Raw genomic sequence first — 19,793 nt, 5'->3', positions numbered from 1 at the left:
GAACAACTGACCACTGGTGGTCCTATTACTAATGATGGATTATTTTACAATTTTCTTAAATCAACTTTTGTAAAACTCTTTTACAGACTTATTTTTATAAACCGGCTTTTTACTTTTTTTTAAAATCTTTAATCTATTTTTAATTGCACTATATTCTGTTTTGTAAACACACTGCAAAATGTTACAAAATGTTTCTATTTTTATGTACATTATTATTATTATTATTATTATTATTATTATTATTATTATTATTATCATTTGTTTGAATCAAAATTCTGTACAGGAATCTATGTCATTCATTTCTATATGTTTATCACTTGGATAAATAAAGATATTTGATGGAAGGGAGCTGCAACGATCAGATTAATCAATAAGTCAGTCGAAAAAAAAATAGTTAGCAATTATTTTGATAATTGATTAATTGTTTCAAGAAAAATGCCAAACATTTTCTGTTTCCAGCCTCTCAACAGTGAGAATCTGATGCTTTTCTTTGTCAAACATGATAATAAATAAACTTCCTTTGGGTTTTTAATTGTTGGTTGAACAAAACAAGCAACTTTTTCACATTTTACATACCAAACAGTGAATCAAATAATCAGGAACATCTGATTAAGCAGATTAATCAATTATGAAAACAAACAATAGTTGTAAACCCCAAAAATAAGAAGCTTTTCTTTCAAAAAAAATATTCTGGTCATTTTTAGTGTCATCATTTGAGGAATGTTGCTTCAGTTGATGAAATGTGAGGAGAATATACACAAGGAACAGAAGAGGATGAAGAAAGAGGGAGTACGGAGAGGGAGAGGCTGCAGATGGTCAGATTAGGTCAGATTATTGTTATTCACTTCCTGAGCCCAACAGATGCAGAAGGATGGAGAGGAAAGAAGAGGAGAGAAGAGAAGAAAATGAAGGAGAGGAACACGTCCTTCCAAGCTCTGAAGCTGCAGAGAACAGATTGCACCAGGGGAAAAAAAAAAAAATCTGCTAAAAATACCACCTCTTCCTCTAGTTCTCACCCTCCATCTCTCCATCCCTCCTATCAGCACACACACACACACACACACATACACACACACACACACACACCATTTGTTTTTATCAGCATACATTAACATGACGAGCACTCAAGCCAGCTGAACTCAGAGAGGAAGTTCAGGAGTGGGCGGAGAGAGGGTCGTGAGGTCACCACAGAGAGTCCAATCATCGATGAGGAGGGCAAGACACGGACGCCTGAGTCTGTGTGTGTGTGTGTGTGTGTGTGTGTGTGTGTGTGAGTCTGTGTGTGAGTCTGTATGTGTGTGTAATCCGTGGCTCAATCTCACCTACTATTTTAAGAATCTACTCCCTCTCTCTTCACTCTCTACTGCTCTCTTTATCTGTCTCTACACAGAAACTATACTCTGTTATACTCCTGGGGTTCTCTGCTGCACCCTCCCCTACCCAGTCTATCCCACCACACACAAACACACACACATAAATATATATACATATATATATATATATATATATATATATGAACAGGATATACTTTCGCTGGAAGGCAGAGAGCTGTTTCTATTTATAACCAGGTGTGAACACACACAGGTGCAGGTGAAAATCACTCTTATCGGGCAGCATGTGAGTGAGTGTATGTGTGCGGAGAGGTTAATTGAGGAAGACACTGTGAGTGTTTCCCATGTTTAATCAATACAAACAAATAGAGAAGACAGAAAATGAGAACAAGAGAGAGATGAAGAAAGTTCTGCGAAGTCTATTAAGTAACTTTCTGGGAAAACAGGAAGACCTCTGTCTCCGCGTTTGCCCTCTTTTCACAGTAATCTCTCCATCGCACTCTGTGGCCTCTAGTTTCAGTGATGCAAACTGGCACAGGATGGAAGTACACTGTGTTTCGTTCAGCCTGCAATCACTGATTTCATGGCCACTTGGGGGCAACGGAAAAAAAGGTTGTGAACATGACATTAACATATCACCTCCTTTTTTAAGTTGATATATTTATATATATATATCTCTACCAGCTCCTCAGGGAAATATCTGGTTCTTTAGCCACTGAATGCTCCACTATTTTTAACAGCTTGTCGCTAACTGTGTCTGTCTGCTGTTAGCTTGTTTACCATTTTTACTGTTAGCTGCCTACTGTGGCTGAAAACACACTTCGAGAGCACTGAGACTGAACCCAAACAGTTGGATAGACATCTGTGTGATAATTCTCTGTAGATGCCCCCTTTCATACTGTTTTAATCTGATACAATGTTATCATAAAAATATGAGTTACAGTATATCCACTTTAAACTTATTGGAAATCACAAAACACTCAGAGATAACTCCATGAGGGATATTATGGGAATTCAGAATTATTGATATAATAATAAAAACAATAAAATACATATCTGATTTTAATTTAATTTCTTTTACTATTCAGCACTTGTTGAGAGCTTTTGCCACCTGGATAATTCTCCCATTTGTCATGCAGACCTGCTGAATAATATAAATCATCTCCTGCTACTTCCATGGCGGAGAAATAACATAGGTATGATTAACCTCAAAATTTCACATCAGTTTTTCAATGGACACCATGGTTAAAGTTGAACTAATCAATATTTATACACTGACAATGGGTCAAATGACTACGTGTAATGTGAAAGGTGACGCTCTTATTTGAACCCACGAGGAATTATCAGCGATCTACAGTTCACATCAGCTCTACAGAGCATTGTATCACCTTTCTGCTCTTTGTTTTGGTTTTAAAACCTGCAAAAAAAGTTCCATATAGCCCACTGTACGCACCAAACAGCAAACAGCCGGCAAATAGCCAACATCGTCAATTTGCTGTTGAACAATGTGGAGCATTTAGCAGCTAAAGAGCTGGATATTTCCATCAGGAGTTGGTGGAGACTAAAAACTGAGCAAAAGAAGAATGAAAGTGAATCTTTGAAATGAATGCTGATGTTGCTTTGTATAAGATGGATGTTTTAAAGAGGTAAGTGTTTCACCATATCAACTTTATAATGTGATAATATGTGAATTTTGTGTTATAGCTTGTTCAGCTAGTCAATTAATTGCCTTAAATGGGCAGCTTAAGTAACAAAATAGCATTTGACACAACAGGAGACACATTTCCTTTTTTTTCTTTAATCAATGGGGTGTTTTTCCTCAAATATCTGCCAGAAGCTATAAGTAAATATAATTTGCTTGCCTGGAGATTGATGGCTCTAAATGATATTTTCAAGATCTATCTAAACTATCATAAGGTTTATGATTAAAGCGCATTACTTTTAATCAGCCCCTCCCTATCCAGATTCGCCAGCACATAGCACCGTGCCACACCGTCATGAAACTAGAGGCCTGTGTGTATGTATGTGTCTAGATGTGTGTTTAATTTCTTTCTTATTCTCTTATTGTATTGTTTCATCAGTAGAATAGTGTGTTGTGGTGGTGGTCTTACCCTCGGTGGAGGATCCAGACAGATCAATGACCACGTACACCCTCCCCTCCGGTTCCAAGTCAATCTGTGCAGACGAAAGAAAAAGAAACAGAGAGTAAGTGAGTGAGAAATAACACAGCTGAACAGTGAGCGCAGCAGGGGGGCTTTCCTCCAGCGCAAACAAACACACCAGTGCACATGGGAGAGGTCATTATCTTCACCAGCATTACACTCCCCCCCACCACCAGCACCACCACTCGTATCATTATCAGCATTAACATCAACATCTTTATCACTATTTTCATTTCTGTCCTCAACATCATCACTGCAGCTCCCGTTGGCTCCTGGTTTTAAACCGTATCTAGGTGCATTATTTGGAGGATTTCATATGAAAGAGGTTTGCATTTACATCTGGTGTTTATAAGCTTTCCCAGTTATCTTGATTCTGCCCCTTGTGATTTGATCTCGATGAGCAAATCCGGTGGGCAGAGCTGGCAGACTTCTCAATGAACATGACAAGCGGATGATGGGATGCTGCTGCATTGGCTCAGCTTATTTGTCCTTCGAAGAGGAAGGGGTCATCTCTAGCTTTTACCGCTTCGCTTGCTTAAGAAAACAGAAAGAGGTGAACTTCGAAGACGGTTCAACTTGTTTGGACACGTCTTTGGCATAGCAATTTACGATTTTACGTCTTTTCACATCAGAAATAACATCCTTCTCCTTATCCAGGTATCATATACAGCTACAAATTGCATGTAAGTAGCAGGTGCGAATGGGGTCATAGACACCAGTATAATCACCAACATGGTACCTGTTGGTGGTGCCTGTTGAAATGAAAATAGAGATGCAAAAATGTAAAATAAAAAAATATGTCAAAGGCAACTCACAGCTCAACTAGTATCACCTAAAGTAAAGGGGAGATATCTTTTACAACATCTAGATGTCAATTTAATCCAATACAAGCGATCAAGCCACAGTTTATTTCATGGTTACAAGCGAACAATAATGTATGTACGCATGCTGCAATCACTTAACCGTTACTGTAGAACTGAGACATCCTGTTGCTGGGTAGATAATACTGACCACCTGGTGGGTGCGGGACAAGCTAATTTTCATACAGCGATTAATGAGGTATAACATCACCTGTCTGCATATTATCATAGTTAATATTACATTATTATTAACCAAAGCAGCAATAAAAAGGTTTTATGGCTGCAAATTACATTTAGAAACACAAAGTATATCAATTAACGCTGGTAAGAACTCATATCCATCCTCAACAGAGAGTCAAATTGTCTTCCTAGACACAATGTTCTTTGTTGTGAATTTGCAGCATTACATGTCGGGCACAGTAATGCTTGTGGAGTCTGAGCCAAACCTCTTCTCTCTGTGTCAACACACAGTAAAATGGTGAGAATTAATATCTTTTGTTATTCTAACAGGGATGTTAAGATTTGCCAAAACACAGACTAGTTGTTGGAGGATGAAGCTGATGCAATAAGGAATGATGTCACTACTAGATAAACAGTACCTTTGTTATAAATCCATTAATCCTCTTCATACATGGGATAAATTATATACAACTGAAATGAATGGATTTATCAAAACTATAGCTGATTAAATAGCCATGTTTATCTTGATTAATCATTATGGTGTCATTAATGCTTCCTGTTGAAAGATATTCATGATTGAATTACAAGTCTTAATGAGTGCTGAAGGTGTAGTCAAAATGGAGGCTCCTTCATTCTGGGAATTTCATATTCACAGAACTAAAATAAATGTTCCTGCTCAAACACCACCGGATAAGCAAACATACAATGCATATACACACAGACTTATTCAACAAATAATGACATCACCCCCCCCCCCCCCCCCCAACAATATACATGCAATTACGGAGATTAGAGAGAGTGCGACAGAGAGCGCTAGAGACGGCCGACACAGGAAGAGAAAGAGAGGGAGAGAGAGTGCTGGAGAGAGTGAGAGAGAGAGAGGTTTAAATCCTTAGTTAAGCTCTGGGACAGCAGCAGATCCTCTTATGCAACAGCCAGACTCACACACAGGCAGCGGCAGCACAGACATACGCTTCCATGCATTGCTGAACATGAGACACAAAGATCGCACAGAAACAAAGGTGAAACAGTACAAGTGCATACCATAGTTTAGCTGCATATATATTCTTTTGTTATAGGCTACTCTGTGACTGATTGAAACACGGCACGGCAACATTGAATAAAAAATTATTGTGTGAAGAAGAAACAGTGTGCTGATCCTATCAATTGATATTTGATATTTTATATCGATTCTTATTTTCCTGCTGCGTGTTTTGTGCTGCAATGAATTAAACCTTGCAGTTGGTATCCAATACCCGGAAGGAGAAACATTAATTTCATTTGTAGTTCGGTAAAATCAAAGGAAGAAAAATAATCTGTAACTCTTCTGATAACTGAACAATTTAATATATGTATGTAATACATGTTTTTCCAGCCACTGAAACTAGTGAGAAATGCCAAATACTCTGTTCTTCATTGTAAAGGGAGGTTTTGGACATTCGATTTAACAGAACAAGAAGCTGGGAAGTTTTTTCAAGGTGTTTTCACATTTCATGAACTGATCATGAGAAACGATTCTTTGGAAAAGCAAAAGTTAATGAAAATAATCGTGAGTTGCAGCCTTAATGAGAAGGAGTCTATCTCAAGCCAAATACACTAAAAGAATGTGAAATGTATGAGCATGCACGCGGTATCATCCTTTTGTTGTACGCATAACACATAACAACCGCATGGGATTGGTGACCCATAAACGCCATTGGATTCTTGATGTGTACCCTTGAAAATGTTGTGCTAATCCCCAAATGCAACCTCTTGCATAATGGCGTATCTCAGCGAGGATTTCAGCTGAAAGATGGACTCAGAGTGATTTGGAACAGAGTGGAGCAAATGGACGGCACCATCATTGATTTAGCGCTCGGGTCCTGAGGTGGCATGCCGGCCAAAAAAAAAAAACTGCACTGTTCTCACATCACCAGTTACTGGCCAGTGGAGCTGTGAAGTGCCTTCAAGCTCATTTTTCATATCCAAATCAATGAGAATTACTACTACACAGATCTGGGTTTTTGAATATGATTTAAGACTGTGTGTTCGATATCACGCCAAATAAAATCTGAAATAAACACAGGCTTTTTATGTTTCTCTTGACTTTTATTCTTGGCAGGATGAAAAATCTCTTCTGCTGCATTTACACCATCATTTAATAGTAGAATATTTTTGATACGTTAGATAGGTAAGATGTAATGTAAGTAAGTAATGTAATGATCACAGCTTTGATTATACGATCACTAATGAAGCTGTTAAATACAATGAAATGACGTGTGGAAATTTGTTCAGTCGCACCAAAATGGTACATTAGATTAAATTATTCTCAAAAGGCTGCCTGTGGCCAGTGTAGTATTGATACTTAGTGGTAGTACAGTAAAAAATCACGGAAGTTAATTGAACAAATGTTAAAGTACCTGAGTGTGAGTCCATTCAGAAATGACGTAAGAATCAATAGCGAATGTATAACATTGGAAATCTTCATTTAACCTAAACAAACAGATGATTCAAATATCTGATACTGACGTTAGCTATACATGTTTCTATGGTTACTGTTCCAGTAAAGTGTAGCCATGTATCCTAGCAACAGATATTTCTAATGCTGCTTTTATTTGTATATTTTTTTTAAATAGGAGCTTGTAATATAGTGTAGCTTGTAACAGAATTGCTTAAAATGAAATACAAGAGATATTATTAGATAGTATTAGTGACCTCGGTAGAAAATGGGTCCATGTTAGAAAACAATAACACTAGAGGTAAGAGAGAAAACATGTATTTTGTAATCTGGGGGAACTGACCCTCACCCACAGATTTCTGTTGAGATCATCATTCATTACAAGGTGTGTTACATAACCTAGAAGTTGGAAGTCCACTATAAGGAAGTAAACATTTACAAATGGACTAGAAATCACAGGGGTCAGAGCTGGTGTGATCCCATGGTTTGTAGTTTTACCTCATGTCTTAGAGCAGAAGGGAATGAATGAAACTGGGATATAGTAGATCTGTGACATGAAACAAATGTGCCCCCCCCCCCCCACTTGTGGCACCGTTGTTCAGGCCACACCATCTTCAAACTCGACCTTCATTTTGATCCCATCCATTGGCCTGTAAAGTTTTGACTGTGCCCTGCACGGTTGTGACACTGTTGTGGAGACCAAATCTGTTCACACACACACAGACAGACAAACGCCAAAGTGCTCAAAACCGCATCTGTGGTAGGTCCCACTACAGTAGGTGTTTCCAGAACCACATTTTGCCATGATGACACACACACACATGCACACACACATGCACACACACACACACACATACACACACACACACACACGCACACACACACACACACACACGCTGGTAAAAGTGTGTCAACATATTCTGGAAAATTCATTTTTAAGTGCTTAACATGCAAAGTATCAGCTCATCCCTGATAACTGATCAGCTCGAGGCAAACCTGGGGCAAATGGTATTTTGGCATAAATATTTAATATTTTAATTTTGACCTATTGAGGTGCCAGATAGAAGAATCATTGAGCCACAAACGTTAGGCAATAGAATCCTTTTTCCCAGCAGACACACTTTGAATTGTCATTGTGCGAAAGGCAAAGTGCAACTAATAACATTAACGATTGTTTCTTTCACTTGCCGTTCAAGTGAGCCAGCATTCACAATAACAGGGTTTGTGCTTAGGACACCTAAATGGAAAGTTACAGCTGTATGTCCTTTGTGAAAATAATAATAACTGTGAGTATTAACATTAATAAAACCTGTACAACTTGCTTTCCTTGTATTGTACATTCAGGCCTCTGGTCATATTGAAACATACCAGAGCCATCAGTAATGTTAGTAATTACACCTGTATACCTGGATCAGCCCTTTTTACCTCATTATTTTATGTCTTGGTTTGATAAACCCACTACCTGCCCAGCACCAGAGAGACAACGCTTGTGAATTTAATGGATGCTTTATCAGTTCCAGAGCCAAGTGTTTCCCTCAAAGGCCAGTGGTGAACAAAACAAAGCTAAATGTAGAGCGAACATTAGAGTGAAATTCATTAGGTGGGCAGGAACACGACTCCAAATGAATGCTAATGTACCTCGGTCAATTTTGTGTTTTCGGTTTGTTCCAATTAACAGTGAGAGGTAATAGAGGTTGTAGGGCTGCAACCAATGATTATTTTTCATTATCAATTAATCTGCCAATTATTTCTACCAGCCGCGACTGAGTGGCTGGTATTGTTTTCACCTTGTGAGCCTGTCTGTGTGTGTGTGTGTCCGTGTGTGTGTCCTGTAGATACAGAGGCGGTTTTGAGGACTTAAGCAGGTGTTTATGTGTCTGTGTCTGATCAAAATGAAGGCTGTGTTCAAAGAGTACTGAGTAATCACGTAATAATGTAGTAATACCTGCTGAGTATTTCTGGGTCAGAATGTTAACGTGTAGAAGGGCTTTGCTGGGCTGAAAGTGACGTCGCCTACAATGGTATATGACGAAGAAAAACAGCAAATAGTCTCTTTTGAAATCTGCAAATGTTGAACATTTTTCGACAGTTTTTGCTTGAAAAAATTACTTAAATGTTGCCAATTATTTTTCTGTCGATCAACTAATTGATTAATCATCTGATCATTTCAGCTCTAAAAGGTTTAAAAATCTGTTGATGTATTGTACCATTGAGGGCGACATTATGAGTCGATGAGTGTGATTGCTATTTGGCAGCATTGAACTTACAAGATTAAACATCAATGTGACAAAGATCCTTGATTTTCCAGACAATGTAGTAAATCATGAAATATATTAGGGATGCAACTACTGATTCTTTCAGAGTCCAAGTTGATGTCTTCAAACTCCTTTTTCCATCTGAGTCCAAAACCAAACATGTTCAATTTACAACGTCATTAAACGGAGAAGGCTGACCAGACACTGTCAGACACATTTGCCCAATAAGTGGCTTAAACCATTAAATGATAATGAAAATTGCTGTAGAGTTATTTTCTATCAACCGAGAAATTGATTAAACAACTAATCATTTCAGCACTGATAAAATTACCTATAGCGCGATAGAAAATTTTCTCCACATCAGCACTCCTGTTAAACGAATTGTAACGTGACTTGGCCAGACACACACACACACACGCACTCACACACACACACACACACACACACACACAAACACACATGCCCTGAGCTTCCCCACCCTGACAACAAAAAATGGGAGGAGAGAGAGCTGGAGAATCTAGTTTGCCTCATTAATCTTGTTAGTCCAATTAGGACACTGATACAGCCAGGGAGACGGATAACTTCACAACTCACTCTCTCACACACATACAGGGAACTCTGTGTGTGTGTGTGTGTGTGTGTGTGTGTGTGTGTGTGTGTGTGTGTGTGTGTGTGTGTGTGTGTGTGTGATTGTGTGTCAATAGCTGGGGATTTTAAAATGGACTTCAGAGATAGGTTAATGTTAAACACACATACAAGCTTAACTCTCGTGCATTTGCTCCATCGCCACACATCCGAACGGGCTCCCAACACACTCACACACACTACAGATAGAATACAAAAAACACACACACACACACACACACCATATGCAGCAGCACAGAGAAGCACTCAACCAAGCAGATAGGGCACTCAAAGCTTGCATTATATCAATACTGTGGAGCTAACCCCCTCCCACTCTCCGTCCATCTAGCTTGCTATCTCTGTCCAACCAGACAGCTCTCTCTGTCTCTCTCAGGAGCATTTAGTCTCAGTGACAGCCTCCCACATCCATCTGTCAAATAACAAATTTGGGCTTTGAGAGAGCTCGACCACATTCACACAATAACGCGTCTGTGCATGCGTGAGTACGTGCGTGCATGCGTGCGTCTGTGTGTTTGCCCTTTTTTCTATCATTCGAGCATGTCTGTCTGCCTGCACACACACACACACACACTCGCAGGAGGCCCATGCTGAGTGAGACAGCGTGAGAGTTATGCATCTTTAATGTAACATCACAGACGGCTAATAATGTAAGAGGAGCTGAGCTGTGTGGCGGTGGTGGTGGTGGTGGTGGTAGAGGGGAGGGGGAGGAGGAGTTGAAAGGGGAGGATTCAGCAAAGCCCGATCCCCGCCGTGAGTGACCGGTCCAACTGTCCGGTGGCGTCTACAAGACAGGAGGAGAATTAGATTTAGACGAGTGGACATTCCCACTCAAATCCTCCTGCCTGTTCAGTCATCACAAACATTCAAGACGAGTGTGTGATGAGCAGATGGACTGGCAGTGGGCCTGATGAGCAGCCCCTGTGGATCAGACAGTCGTTCCTGCTGGATCTGTCTGAATAGTAAAATGGCAAAATTTAGATTTCAATCGGGAACGAACTGATCGAAGGATCAAAGGCTTTCTGTCCAGACGTCCAATGCCAGCTTTCTGGTACATGAGAGTTTTCCTTTCAGATACATGTCGGTAAATAACAAAGAAAAATTGATGTTCCGCACCCATTCCCACTGGCAGCATCATAGTCGCAGAATAATTCTTTCATCTCTTACAACTTGTTCAGGAAATTCTAATAAGCTAAGTAAGCACTCAGCCTAAAATAAAACACAGATAACTGTCTGAACGTGTTCAAAGTGGATCTTTCTGTGCAGACACACAAAAATAGACACACTGCTGGGGTCACAGAAAGAGAGAGCGGGACAAACAGTGTGCATTTCACCTGCTGTCCCAGACCTCTCAAATATCCTCCCATTTCTTCCCTTTCACTGAGAACATGCATTAAACACCCTCCAGCGTACACACACACACCAAAGGTTGACCTGATTTGGCATCGGTGGGCAGAGAATCGCGCTTGTCTTTGTGCGTGTGTGTGTGTGTGTGTGTGTGTGTGTATTGTCACTGTGGCAACAGTGCATCTTAAATCCAGTCTGCCCTACTTAACCAGCAGGTCACCGAGGGGGTGGAGCCCGTGATGTCATTGTCCGGCAACGTGCCACGGTGAGGTAATGGAGTCTGGGGGTCAGGGATAAAGAAAGGGACGGTGACAATATGGCTGTGATGATTAGAGTCATGTCCTGGATAAGAAAAGTGGGAAGGCGGGGCCGAGCGATGCCCTTGACACAAAAGTGCAATGACATTATGATGGTAATGAGTGATTTTTTCAACTTATCCTTAGTGCTTTCCATAGCAAAGTTGATCTACATGTATTTGCAAAATAGTCAAGGCTAAATGCTCGGAGACGTTGGGACTCGCAGGGCTAGCTGGCATATCGTTTTCAAGACTGTACATCATTTCATTCAATTAGCAAAGTGGGAAAAACACTCTCTGAGCTAAGTAACTCTCGTTTCGCAGGTTTGTTAGCAAACAAGCTACCACTACTGGAAGTTCACACAGTGTTTAATTGTTCCATCAGGTCCTGTCTCTCAGTTTATACTCCAATAAAGGAGAATTAAATAAAAGCCGATTTGTGACATGGCTAATAAGCTACGACAGCTCCCTCCATGTTGGACTCTGTGGCTCTCCCCTCGACAGTGTCAGGACAGTCTGATATTGGTCTACGGCATAAATACACCTATCAAAGTTCACTAGAGTTCAACTCCATGCAAAAGATTCTTGAAGTTTTAGTTCGCCCACATGAGTAAATGTGTGACCAGGCCTTCATGTAACTTATAAACAATATACAGAAGAGATGGATGATTCATATCATAATCATTTTAATTATAAGCAGCCAAATGGAGAAACACTGATGTCGACCTTCTAGTTGGAATTCAGATTCAGGAATTTCTGTCAGCTGAGATATCTAATAAAAAAAAAGTGGGAAAATTAAATATTAGCACTAATATAATAGTATCTGTCATTTGCTATAAAAAAAAAATTTAGGCCTCATATAAGCAAATACTACTTAGTTACTACGAGTTAGTAGGAATAAGTGGTTTTACTGTCCTCACGAAGCTACATGTGTTGGGTCAAAAATGTAAAATACAAATGAATTATAACTGTTAACCCTTTTTTTAAAAAAGCCATGGTGTCTGGCCTCCAACTGTAGGCCTTTAGTCATTAATCCTGGCTGCTGTTAAGTATGAGCATGTGAGCGTGTGTGTGTGTGTGTTGATGCCAAGTGTCAAACCGTGGCTGTCTGACATCTGACGTGGCCCGTGTCCCTGCGAGGAAACGTTACACACTGTGTGGTCATCGTGTCTCAGACGGAGCTTCTGGCAGCCTGCACAGCTCTCAACCTCCAGCCTGTTGTATTTACATGTACACAGAGTTTACTTCTACACCTCATCTCCTGCTCTCTCTCTCTCTTCTTTCTCCCGGCTCTATTTTCTCCTGAGCACGTTTTACACCTTTTAAAGCTACCTGAATCAATTTTTAGCCTAATTCTATAACCAAAAACAAAGCGGGTGAAACAGGCCTATTTCCAATTCAAAGACAGTAATAAAAGTCATGACTGCAGATAATAACTGCAATACTTTAACCAACTTGTTTTGTGCATTTTACCACAAATCATGTTTAGCTATAGCATTCAGCAGTAACTTTGAAGTTGTGTCATAAAATCTAACAATGGTCTGCTACAATCCTGGAGGTATGGAGGTATGTGTCTTTATAAACTTTTTTTATTGGCTGACAAACAAAAATAAAGATATGTTGCTGTGTAACATGTGTTTGGTAACATTTTAAGGTGGGTTAAAGTAATGCCACCAATCAAACTGCCCCATCTTTAGCTCTAATCTCTCTTCTAATGAATTCAAACTTATGTGCTATATCAACTAGCGCCAGTTATCTGAATTACTATAGTGCATATTCAGATACAGCATACACAGATTTACTATCAAGACAAAAGTTAATGACCAGATACCGTAGCTGATTTATTCTTGCTACTGATGCAAAATCAGATATCATGGCTAACAAGTTGACCAACTGATTTTATCTTGTTGTTTCACAGCAAAAAAAAAGTGTAAAAAATCATATAAGATGATAAATTAACAAACTGATTTCATATTTCTTGCAAACAAATTCAATCATGTGTAGGTCATCTCTGGCAGAATAAATATTTCCTTAAGAAAAATACGTCAAATTCTGTCATTTTGTCGACAAGCCAGGCTCACACTGTTCGATATATTACTGCTTACCAAGGCTCTGTTCCAAGGGTGTATTTTCAGTTTTTAGCATAGTTACAAATGTCAGTGGAATTTCTCTAATTTTAACTCTCTATCCCAAAGATCATTTTGGCCAAGACAAGTTCACTATTGGAACATGCATGGTATGCGTAGAGAAATATTACAGTATTTTATATCATAGCTGCTTTTTTCATAGGTTTGCTCAAAGCCATAATATCACATTTTACTCATTGACTACATTGTGGACACAGAGGATTTTACATAAATCTTTACAATAACGTCTGTGACAGCAGCCAAATTAAATCAATTTATCTTAAAAGCTTATTTCAAAGGTGAAAGTTGTGAACCAGGACTTCAGCTGTGATCATCCTTTGCATTGCTCAGACACTGACATACCATAGTTGCCACAGGAATGCACAGACACAGTTTTGTTTACAGTGGTATGTGGCTCACCTCTATATAAAGGCAATGCAGGGAATTTTTATTTATATAACACATTACACCATAAGTAAACTCAGTGCGCTTTACATTAAAACGCACACAACAGGTAACAGAAAATATGTGCATAACCTAGAGTATGTGTCCGCAGGATTTGGACTGATATGATAGCTAACATCAGGGGCAAATACTGCTAGACAAAACTGTGTGTAGAGGATATGTTGTGTCCACAGATGTAGCTCTACACAGCAATGGATGGTTGTAGTGGACAGTCAGGGTTATAGATTTTTGACTTGTGACTTTATGTCTGTGCCTTTGACCTTGAGGCTTTTTACTTTCACTTTTTACCTACAAATCAGTGGTGAAAATGATGCTCATTACCTACATAAACAACAGCTACAGTTATGTTGGCGAGTAACATGGAATTTCCCTTAAAGAATGGCCATTCAGCACAAAGCATCCTTTTAAATTTCTCTACCTTTGAAGGACTCGAGTTTAAACTACTCTGACTTCCCAAAGAAACACTAAGGCACTGTTCTGCTCTTACCCCACCCCCGCCGCACCCCACCCAACCCCCGCCGCACCCCACACCCCTCACAACTCTCAGCTACCCATCTCTCTCCCTGGTGTTTCTGTGGGTGAGAGGCTGTCACCAAGGGGACGGGCTGTCACTGTCACCATGGGGATGGGCTCCACAGAGCATCTCAATTACTGAGTGGGGCAATTAATAAGCATCAAAGCCTGGTTAATATTTCACCGGCGGCACAGAGCAGGAACCTGGGCCACAGCGCTCGGGTCCACGGGAGACGGATCATGGGGAGGTGGAGGAAGACAAAAGAGAACAGGAAGCAGAGAGGATGAGAATAACGGCGCAGAGACAAGAGAGACGGAGAGAGATGATGAGATGAGAGAGGCAGCAGAAGGGCGGAGGAAGTGAGAGAGACTGAGCTGAGGTGCACAAGCCTTTATGTTCATCTGAACAGCAGGAAATGTTCCATTTGGTTGGATTCTGGTCTGGGCCTCACTTTGGGTCCTGGCTTTGGTTTATGGCATCACACTGAGGAAGATTATTTTACTATAATATTACTGTAATATTGGCCTCCATTCAGTTTCCTGTCATGCTGTTCTCAGGGTTTTGTTTGTAGGTTCGGTTTGAAATTATTTGACCGAACACATTCCTCCTGTGTTCCCTGGAATACACTTTGTAAACTCCAAGAGCTGACAGCCATACTGAGCTAACGCAAACATACTCACAATGAGAATGCTGATGTAGGTACTGTATAATGTTTACCATGTTAACTGTGCGTGTTAGCATGATAACGTTTGCTAATTAGCACTAAACACGAAGTACTGGCTGATGGCAATATCATCATATTGGATAAACTGAAACTTTGGCCTGATGATGGCACTAGATGAAAAGTCAGACGATAACCAAAGTGATTACGGTTAATCCTGAATGAATGTGTGTAACAAATTTACAAATTTCATGGCAATCCATGCAGTAATTCTTGATATATTTCTCGAAAAACTACAAATGTGGATCTCTTGGTGGTGATGGAGGAAAAGTCAGACGATCATTAAAGTTATCAGGGTTCATCATCTGGGGACCATGAACCCCTCGTTAAGGAATTTCTCTCTGGACCAAACAAACAATCACTGTTGGCACTTCACCAGCACGGCTAAAGCATATATAAAGGTTATTATTAGTGCTGGCAATACGTCGATTAACAGAGAACTCATCAGCTACAGTTTTGTTTGATCCTACTCAGACAGCCTATTTATACTCCTCACATTTCCTTGCTGAGTCTGAACTTTACATCCTTCACTCCCCACTGGAGACTGAAGAGTAAATGACAGCACAAGCATCAATTGGAAACAGATGAAAGAGGAGTTTAAGGTAGACAGGCGAGGCAGGAAGACGAAGATGATGGGTAAATGAATGGGGGGGGGGGTTTAAAGTGTACGGAAAGATGAGAGGGGAATCACTGTGGGGATAAGGGGAGACACGGGAGGCAGAAGTGTTGAGTAATGGAGTAATGAAGGGAGGAGGATGGAGGGGAAGTGGGAGGGACTGTCGCTGTGAGGCAGATGTATTGACAAACTGGCTGGATGATCAATGGGATGTGGTCAATCAACAGAGTGATCCATATGCTGACCTTACTCTGGGTGGCTGAGGGACGAGGCGTGTGTGTGTGTGTACCATTTAGTTTTGCTTTAGCCCATTATATCATATGCACTTCATCGATACATTAAGAAAGCTTTCAGTTAGATTTTTTCAGTACTGCAGTATGAAAATAAGCTCCCTAAGACTTCAGAGATGAGATTAATTCATCACAATGAACATTTTGTTGCCTCTCTTTTTTATATTACATCATGGTCATAAGTTAATCCAGCTGAAGGCAGGTTCTGTATTAAAAAACTCTGGTATTAAAGAGTCTTCAAAACAGTGTGACCGTGCAACAAAAACACAATTTTGACAAAATAAATTGTACTAATGCTGTGATAAGCACATTTCACATTCACTATAATGATCATATTTCAAACAGGTTATTAGTCTCTGTGATTTTCATTTCGTGGTAGCAGAAACTGAAACCAATGGCTGACTGAAAGGTAGAAAATCATGAAGATAACTCACCAAGCGCTTTGGAAAATGCTTTGCAGTGATGTGAAATATATGTTATTTGATTACAATGGGCTAAATGTAAAACAAGATATGTCATTCAAGTTATTCAAAATGCATGTCCCCAGCTCCCAGCATGTTTGTCCTGAGATCACATCATCTGCCTTTCATCTAATGTAAAGATGAAATAAGAACAAGATAAAAACAAAGCGCAGTGGAATAAGATCACATGCTACAACTGGGGACAGAACTCCCACACCCAAAACAACTAGCTCTTTATCTTCTCATGTGTCGATCCACATGTGTCCGAACATCAGAGTCCCAGCGCAAATGAGATTACATGACAAAAAACCATAACAAATGAAAGGAACTACAGTCTTTCCCACTGCTTAGTTACAGTAAGCATATATCTCAACATATAGCAACCAGGCTGTGGCAAAGTCTCTGAACAACCACACCGTTGTGTCTGCTTAATAATTATATTTCTACGGGATGGGATGGGGGGGGCAGGAGGAATGTGAGGAATTGAGGAAGGAGGACTACAGGCTGGACCTGAGGTGCCCAGATCAGATCTAATGCAAGTTCAAACAGCTCCCATATCACAGATAAAGGAAGGAAAGCTGCAGGGTTTCAGTGCAGAAAACCAACTAGCTCTTCCATAGCTTCACATAGGTGACAGCAGAGGACAACATGGCCATGTCATTGTCCGAAAACAAACCATTGTGGAGGACCAGGCAACACTTCAGCACAGAGACACACATGCTGTTTGACAACAGACAACTGAATTCCCATCTAACTAACACACTGCTGTGCTGCCAAAGACAGAGAAAGAAGATGGAGGTGATGATGATGATGATGGGTGTAAGAACAATCCTGGATTTATCAGTGGAGAGATCATCCAACACACACAAGGTGCAACAAGTGCAAAAGCTTTGATGTGATTGATTTGAAGTGAGCATGTTTGCTACTGCAAGTGGCTGTTGTACAGATTTTAAATTAGGGAAAAAGGGAACAATGGTATAGGATTGGTGCTCAGTATCAGTAGATATATCCTCTAAGTAAGTTGCATCAGTGCATTCCTACTCATGAGCAAGGCACTGAACTCCCTAAAGCTGCCTGTTGGCCATGCATTTGTTGTGAGCCTCTCAGGAAGGAATGTGTGCAAATATAAGAATTTTGTGAAGCAGAAATTGAAAAATTTAGTCTCTTTACTGGAAGGATTGGTAACAAAAAAAAAAAAAAAGTGTGGTTTTGGTTGAATGCTCAATAAAACGTAAGCATGTCGTGGCGAGGGGCCGCTGGGAAAGAACATACTATGGACCAGTTTCACTGCACACTGCATTTTCTGCCCAGTGCCTTCAAGTAACACTCAGTTCAAGCTCAGTATGCAGCACATCAAATATGCTATGCAGACAGTGAAGCAATAGGTTTGCTGCAGACCCTGAATGTTTGAGAAACTTGGGCCCCTGCTTGTCTCTGAGCCTGGTGTTTGTTGTTGAATTTCATTTCACCTGCACAGGCACAGAATCTGACCGGAATTTCCGAGATGTGGCAAACGTATCGACATGCAACCCTGTGGCTTTCAGGACAACAAACACTGACACATCAAACACGTACCCAGTCTTCATAGTGCCTGGTTCCGTTCTGCAGCAGATCCTCCAGCTGGATGGTGCAGTTGGCCACAAAGTCATCATATCCGATGGGCGCATCATGGAAAACAGACAGCTCCAGACTCCTTCCCTCACGGACCTCAGTGCAGAACTCTTGGTGCCACGCAGGGCTGTTGGTCTTGGTCCTGGTGGCAGTCTGGCCCAGCCGGGTCTGGTCCAGGTTTAGGGCCAGGTAGGGGTCCAGCAGGAAGGAACCGCTTTTCCCCACAGCATGACGCAGGGCCCATGGGGTGGGCTTCAGGTCCACTGCCTCACACACTCGCACCTTCAACAGGCCACTGAACACAGGCATGGCTGCAGGCTGCTGGGATGTGTGTGTGTGTATGTGTGTGTAAAAGGATGAGGGTGTGTGTGTGTGTGTGTGTGTGTGTGTGTGTGTGTGTGTGTTTAGGCTAGTCTGCCTGTTCCTGCTCCTGTACACAGAGTGTTTCCTTTCAATGAGGGGTCACTGCACAGTCCTGCTACATCCCATAATGCCGCTGGCTCCTTGGACTCTCAGTCTAGTATAGCCATATCAGAACACTGTGTTATCCACACACACACACAAACAGGCACACAAAAACACACACTGACACACACACACTCACAGTGCAGCTGATGGGTCCCTGATGGGCTGAAAAACGCAGTACTAACGCGGACTCACACCCTTCAGAGGTCGCTTGCTGAAAGCTCTCCCACCCGAGCGGCTGCCTTGTTTGTTTATGGTCGGTCCCGTGCGCCAGACAAGATTCCCGTATCGGCGGAAACAGGCCGGGATATAAACGTCTAGGAAGGGGGAATGCAGGTTAACGGGCTCCGATTGGGATCCCGAGCCTCCCCACGGTCCTTGTGTGTCTGTCCCGGGTCAGGGTGGGAGAGAGCGCGAGCAGCCGCGCCTAGCCATCCGGGATTGGTGCTCCGTTTCCAGCCCGTCTCGGCTCGCTTGGTCTTCGTTGTGATAAGCTCCTTGCTTCGATCTCACGGTACCGCGATATTTGAGCGTTCTCTCTGAGACAAATGCCTTTTTTGTGCACCCCCAATGCAGCGTTTTTCGGGCTCACGATCACCCCAAATACATCACGGAGCTCCGCTCCCGTTCGTTTTTTTCTGCTTTCGATCCTTGCGCGCGCGCCCCGTTTCCCGTCCCCTCTCTCCTGAATCCGTGAGTGAGCGCGAGCTGCAGGAAATGCGCAAAACGCGTCACCCGCGCTGCCGGGCTGTTGCGCCGGATGAGAGAGAGAGAGAGAGACTGTGTGTGTGTGTGTGTGTGTGTGTGTGTGTGTGTGTGTGTGTGTGTGTGTGTGTGTGTGTGTGTGTGTGTGTGTGTGTGGATGGAAGAGGTGTTTTTTTGAGCGCATGAGACGAGGAGGGGGATGGAATTCACCCGCAGGCATGGAGTGTGCGTGTGCGTGTGTGCCATGGCCAGACAGCCAATGGAGCCAGTCAATCAGTCGGTCCTTATGCATGGTCACAGACAGCATAGA

The 19,793-nt window shown here is 41.4% G+C and overlaps 1 protein-coding gene across 1 annotated transcript in view; it reads right to left on the bottom strand.

Moving 5' to 3' along the window:
• Window positions 1–19,516, bottom strand: part of prkcea (protein kinase C, epsilon a) — a 33,768-nt gene extending 14,252 nt beyond the window's left edge. Inside the window, exons 1-2 of the mRNA XM_056366180.1 lie at window positions 18,278–19,516; window positions 3,443–3,506 (exon numbers count right to left, since the gene is read on the bottom strand). Coding sequence (XP_056222155.1) covers window positions 3,443–3,506; window positions 18,278–18,622 — 409 coding nt within the window. The 5' untranslated portion in view covers window positions 18,623–19,516. The remainder of the gene's footprint in view (window positions 1–3,442; window positions 3,507–18,277) is intronic.
• Between the last annotated feature and the right edge of the window lie 277 nt (window positions 19,517–19,793).

The sequence above is a fragment of the Seriola aureovittata genome, chromosome 21 (assembly GCF_021018895.1).
Source record: "Seriola aureovittata isolate HTS-2021-v1 ecotype China chromosome 21, ASM2101889v1, whole genome shotgun sequence".
NCBI lineage: Eukaryota > Metazoa > Chordata > Actinopteri > Carangiformes > Carangidae > Seriola > Seriola aureovittata.
The sequence above is the reverse complement of the archived record's forward strand: the minus strand, read 5'-3'. Positions and strand labels throughout refer to the sequence as shown.